This window comes from Parasteatoda tepidariorum, chromosome 7, assembly GCF_043381705.1.
Source record: "Parasteatoda tepidariorum isolate YZ-2023 chromosome 7, CAS_Ptep_4.0, whole genome shotgun sequence".
NCBI lineage: Eukaryota > Metazoa > Arthropoda > Arachnida > Araneae > Theridiidae > Parasteatoda > Parasteatoda tepidariorum.
The window spans coordinates 1,172,739-1,178,433 of NC_092210.1; the positions used below are offsets into that span (position 1 = coordinate 1,172,739).

Below are 5,695 nucleotides of genomic sequence, written 5' to 3' on the forward strand. Positions count from 1 at the left end.
TATATAGTAAATGAGTGAGATCTATCATTATATATATATATATATATATATACACAGTAAACTATTTAAAAGTATAAAATATTTTACCAATATCTCATATTAAAAATACTAATATGCGTTGTACTAATGCAATTTTCCTGAGAAACTTTTATTTTCCTAAATAGGCAATTTTGTTTCGTACTTTAAGTATTAAAAAACTCTCAGGCATATAGGATTTTATTTAAGAAATACCCAAATAACAAATTAATGTTCAATTTTTGGTCTTTTATTACAATGACATTTTATCAAATTGAAAATTTTTAAAAATATTAAAACTGTCCATGCATTGTAATAATTTTATTAAATAAAATCTAAATTGTGGTTATATTTGCATGTGGGTATAATTAAATAAATATCATTTTATGATTCAAGAAAAAAATGCTCTAAATTTTCTACATAAGATACTGTTAAAATATGCCATTATTTTTATTCACATCAAATTAATAACCAAAATGTAAGTGGATAAATATAATTTTACCGCATAATTTAAAAGCTACATTTAGGTAAAATTTATATTTTTCTAATGTTAAAAAATATTCAAGAAACACTTTTTGTTGCCTAAATTATTAACTTAAAAAAATAAGTCTAGGAGGATAAGTTCAAACTTACCACATCGCCCTTGAAATTTGGCTTCGATTTCCTTTTTTAAACGACATGCAGTTCTACGCAATTCACAAACGTTCGGATAGTCTTCACCATCAGTCCCACAGACAGGTCTTGAACCACGACTGTCACCATATGTTGCACATTTCTCTGGACACACACAGTCACCTGTTTGTCCATCCGGAGAAGGTCTGCATTGTGCCCCAAACTGACACTCTTTGTCTTCGCACGGATCTTTTACATCTGCTGGAAATTTGTAGCAGTTCAGCACCCTACCCACTAAACATAGCATTAAAATAGCAGCAAAACCTGCAGTCCGTGACGTCATGATGATATTCATGGCATCTTTATGTACGAGAGCGTCATCATGCTGGTATATCTTGAAATATTTTCATTTTTTTTTCTGGAGTCACGTGCAATATGAGAAATTTTCATAAAATTTTAAAGCTATAAACGTATAAATAGCAATTTCTATATCGAAAATATTTCATTTTATTAGTAAAACGCATAGTTTATAGTTTGGAGCAATCGACTAAGATATTATTTTATAATGTCTTTGTTTGAAGTACCGAATGTTCTTTTTTCTAACTACAGATGTTCGCTTTGTGACAAACGTGTCACTGAAATCATGTGTTGAGGCCATGTTCGATAACAATACCAGAGCGTGGCAAACACTAAAATTAGCGTGACATACAAAAGGATGATATCGAAGATATTTCTAAGAGGTATCATACTAGGTAAACAAACCATGCGGAAAATTCATTTTTAAACGGATTTCAAACTATTTGGAAAATCCATTTTATTTCGTAGAAGTTTTGATATTAACTTTGAATCTTTTCATATTTGTTCTAAATATTTTAACGTTATATAAACTTTTCACAAAGTTTTAGTTTAGTAATTTATTGCCTTAAACGCAATTATATAACGGGAATAGTTCATTATATTTGTAGAAGAAAAAATATTGAAATTTGTTTACCACAATATTACTTGTCACGAACGATTTCGTCCAAGAACTCTTACTACCTGTTATTTTTTCTACTTATATAGTCAATACCAGCCAGTAACTATTACTCAAAACATTCTACTAAAATAACGTGTGAATTTGACTTCCGCTTACACAAACAAATACTTGAAATGCAATAAGTCCTTTCTACTTTTCGAACTCAAACGGAGTTTGTATTGACTCTGGTTTTATGGATAAATATAGAGCCAGAAGTAATCGAAATCAACCCACTCAGATCATTTCGGGAAAATACATTCGCTGCCGGTGAATGCCGGGGTGAAAATGGAGGGCGCCCCTGCTCAGAATACTTATCAAAAGGGCGCCAGCGCAGGCGCAGTAAAGATGGGTGGAAAATATAGGGGGTGGAAAATGATCGTTGCTCCGTATGCTGCACGACACATCATTGCGTGAGATTCTTTTATATCGTGAAATATTTTCATTTTTTCATTTTATTTTTTTAGATATTTTGGCAAGTTCTCCTTTTTATAATGATAAATGAAGAACTTAAAAAAAGACTACATACCAGAAACAGCAATATGTTTCAGTTTATTCGGATAAAGGGTGTTTCTGAATTAGAGATACTTTGATTCAAAATTATTAGTTTTTATGAAGTCAAATATAATTTAACATGTTAATAGGCTGAAAAAAAACTGATGTAGAAAAAAATATATGAAGAAATGGATAATATTCAAAAGCAATTTCGGTTTCAAAAGCACTGTGAATTGTCATTTTTTGTATTATGATAATAAATATTTTATTTGTTTAATAAAATACGTTTATAAATAAAAGTATTCCTATTTATATTAATTAGTTTTTCAGAATTTTGAAATTTAAACTAATGCAATATTAAGCTGCAAAAAATACGTCAAAGTAATTTTAGCTTCACAGGCGCTATAAATGAACATAGAGCTTTTCAGCAATCAAATCACTCAGTATAATTGAATGAAATATTTTTCTTAAAAATTGAAATACACAGTTATAAATAAATAAGATTACTATTCCTGGCCAAATTATTAGGCGCACTATAAGATTCCATGTAAAATCTTAATTATCAGGTGATACTATGCTGCATTACTATCTTTACTCGGCTGAAACCGATTTACACTTGTTTATGTTTGTTTATCACTTGGAGTTAACATTGTAATGCAATACGTTAAAAATAAATAAATATAGGAAGTATATAAAAAAATATCTTGAACTAAAACCCATTACATGTATGTTTAAATATAAAAGTATTTCCTATAAACTCGTACAAAACATGCAATAATTAAAGCACTACAGTGAGCCTAATAATTTGATTTAATTATTATAATATACTAATATGATACCTTATACAATAAATATTCTATTTTTATGCGATATATCGTCTAATTTATTCCATCGTCAAATTTATATTATCTATCGTCTAATTTAACCATTTGATACACGGACGTAAACAACTATTTTTCTTTTGTTGGCAACGCAATTCAAATAGAAATTGTATAGTACAACTAGTTTTTGAGACGCGAAATATATTTATTTAATTCATTAAACGCGCTTTTGTTACTTTTTCAATTCGATAGGATGACAATGTGAGAAAAATCAATTTTCTCGACAGTAAAAATTAAAGTCATTGTATTAAATATAAATATTAATGACACAAGAACCGGGGTCGGTTCTGCAGCGCTCAACATTATCAAAAACACACTTAACGAAAACAACATGGTTAAGCTGATAAAATAAAGCCTTAAAATAAGCCAGGCGCAAAAGAGAAGAAAAATAAAAATAAATAAAATGCAGTTAAAGCAAACTACGTGTAATATTTATGAAGTATATGTTTTATATTTTTGAATTATAAACCTCTTAAAATATTGCACACTTTAAAAAAATTAACAGTTCTAAATTTGCATTTTTCTCTGTTGAACAATAAATTTTTATTTTAAATTTTTAAAATTACATAATTCACTTACATCCTTAATTTTTAAATGATTTTTTGGCATTTTGTATTCTTACATTTACATTCATTTGAGCATATTTTTATTTCGAGTATGTTTTATTAAAGAAAAATTTTCTCACTAGTTAGAAAAATAGTTACATAACTTTTACTTCAAACTGTAGGTCCATCCAATTAATGTTTTGCAGTAAAGTTGAAGGGTCGATTTTAGAGACTACCCTAGCTGCAAAATAACTATGACGGTCATTGCTCCACTATTCACGAATATTCGCTCAATAAGGGTTGAAAGGTCCGATATTTTTCCAATATGGGCCCTATATAGACTTGTCCGATTCACACGATATTTTATAAACAGTCAATATAAATTCTATATTGGCCCTATACAGGCCGATATTGACACTGCATGGGACCAATATTAAAAAATTTAGATATTCCAAAAATGGTCTCTCGGAGCATGATCATATAGGACCCATATTGAGCCAATCTCGAGCTAAACTGGGGAAAAGATATAATTGTGGCTGGGATATTCGGGAGCCCATATTTGGCCACCGGTTCGTTTGATGTGTACCCATAGAAAAAACTATAATCCATTTTTCGAACACCTTGAACTTCTGTCATCGGACGAGAGGCGAAATAAAATAAACAATAACGCTATATAAACGCTATATAATACAATATAACGCTATATAAGACAGTAACGCTGCCACAACCGTAATCAACTGGGAATGTATTTTTTTAACAGTTTTAATGAATACCCTCATTTTATACAGATATAATTTTACTTCTGATCTATTCACAGAAATTCGGCGAGATCAAAGACAGCATAAAAATACTGAAAAGAGTGAAATGATATTAAAAAAAATATAGAGAGATGCAGTGAAATGGGAGGAAGAAAAAAAAATCCACGACAAAAATATGTGATGAAGCTGACTTCAATATGGTAAAACCGAATTAGGTTTCATAATATGCAAGTTACGTGCCGAGAGTTTTATTATAGAAATATTAAAAATACTAACCCACGTGGTTGACATGTTGACAGCAAGCAATGCTATATGTAAACGTGAATTTTGATGCACATTCTTGGAATAGAAATTCCACAGAAATCGAAAGTCCTGCTTCTCAAACAAGAAATGAGTGACGGCTCTTATATGTAATATATGTTCTTAATAGTTAAGTCAAAAGAGTGGACAAAAGTTTGAGTCCATAAGAGACTGTTGAACTCTTTGCGTATTTAGCATAGATATTGGAAACTGACAGCAGGAATTGTAAACATTTTGCTCATATTTAACCCCTAAGCCCATACACGCAAGTAATATTTAATAATTATTATTTTTTCTCATTTAAAGAAACTTCGATTTCACTTCTAAAATATAACGTTTTTGTTTTGAACAACCTAAGTCTAAGTATATGTATATATATATATATGTATGTATATATATATATATACATATATATATATNTATATATATATATAGGGAAAAAGTATTCAAACTTCCAAATATATTTTTATTTCAATTTCTCTTAGGAAATCAACAAGATTTTTGAGTTATCTAGTAACGGAATTACTCTCAAAATCCCCGTTTCTTTACCGACTTTCGTAAAATGTTGAAGAAAAAACCTGATAAGGCACCTACCTTCTTGAAGAAAAATAATTCGAAACTTTTGGTTTGCTCCAGATAAGAAATATTGAGACGCTAAGCCTAATAATGGCTCCAGAGTTGCCAAATGTATGACATCATCCATCTTGTTCCTTTAACGGACCATTTTCTTCTTTCTCGACTATCAGAGGGAAAAAGATGGAACCAAGTGACGAGAAATTCCCTTTTCCACAGCTGTGACAGACAGACTCATTTTCCTTATTTCCTTCCATGTCCATCATCATTCGTTACTCTATAATCTAGATCTGTGGTTATGGTCTTCCTTTTGAAAGAACCAAATGATAACCTGTAAAAATATTGCCATTTATTTCTATTAAGGTATATTTGAATGCTATAAATCTTCCTCAAGAGTTATAAGGCTCTGGTTATGAGATTAAGAAAAGAAAATATCTAGACTTATATTTGATACTCAGGTTTTCTTAATATCCGATAGTAAAAAAAAAAAGAGTAAGTTTTATA

General features: G+C 29.7%; 1 protein-coding gene across 2 annotated transcripts in view; it reads right to left on the reverse strand.

Moving 5' to 3' along the window:
* The window catches only part of LOC107441892 (agrin-like), a 123,479-nt gene extending 118,036 nt beyond the window's left edge, over positions 1 to 5,443 (reverse strand). The window contains exon 1 of one of the 2 annotated variants that reach the window (XM_071182996.1): positions 5,213 to 5,443. In XM_071182996.1, coding sequence (XP_071039097.1) covers positions 5,213 to 5,321 — 109 coding nt within the window. In that variant the 5' untranslated portion in view covers positions 5,322 to 5,443. Of the gene's footprint in view, positions 1 to 648; positions 1,930 to 5,212 lie in introns of those variants that run through there. The other variant, XM_016055288.3, reaches the window with a different exon arrangement.
* Between the last annotated feature and the right edge of the window lie 252 nt (positions 5,444 to 5,695).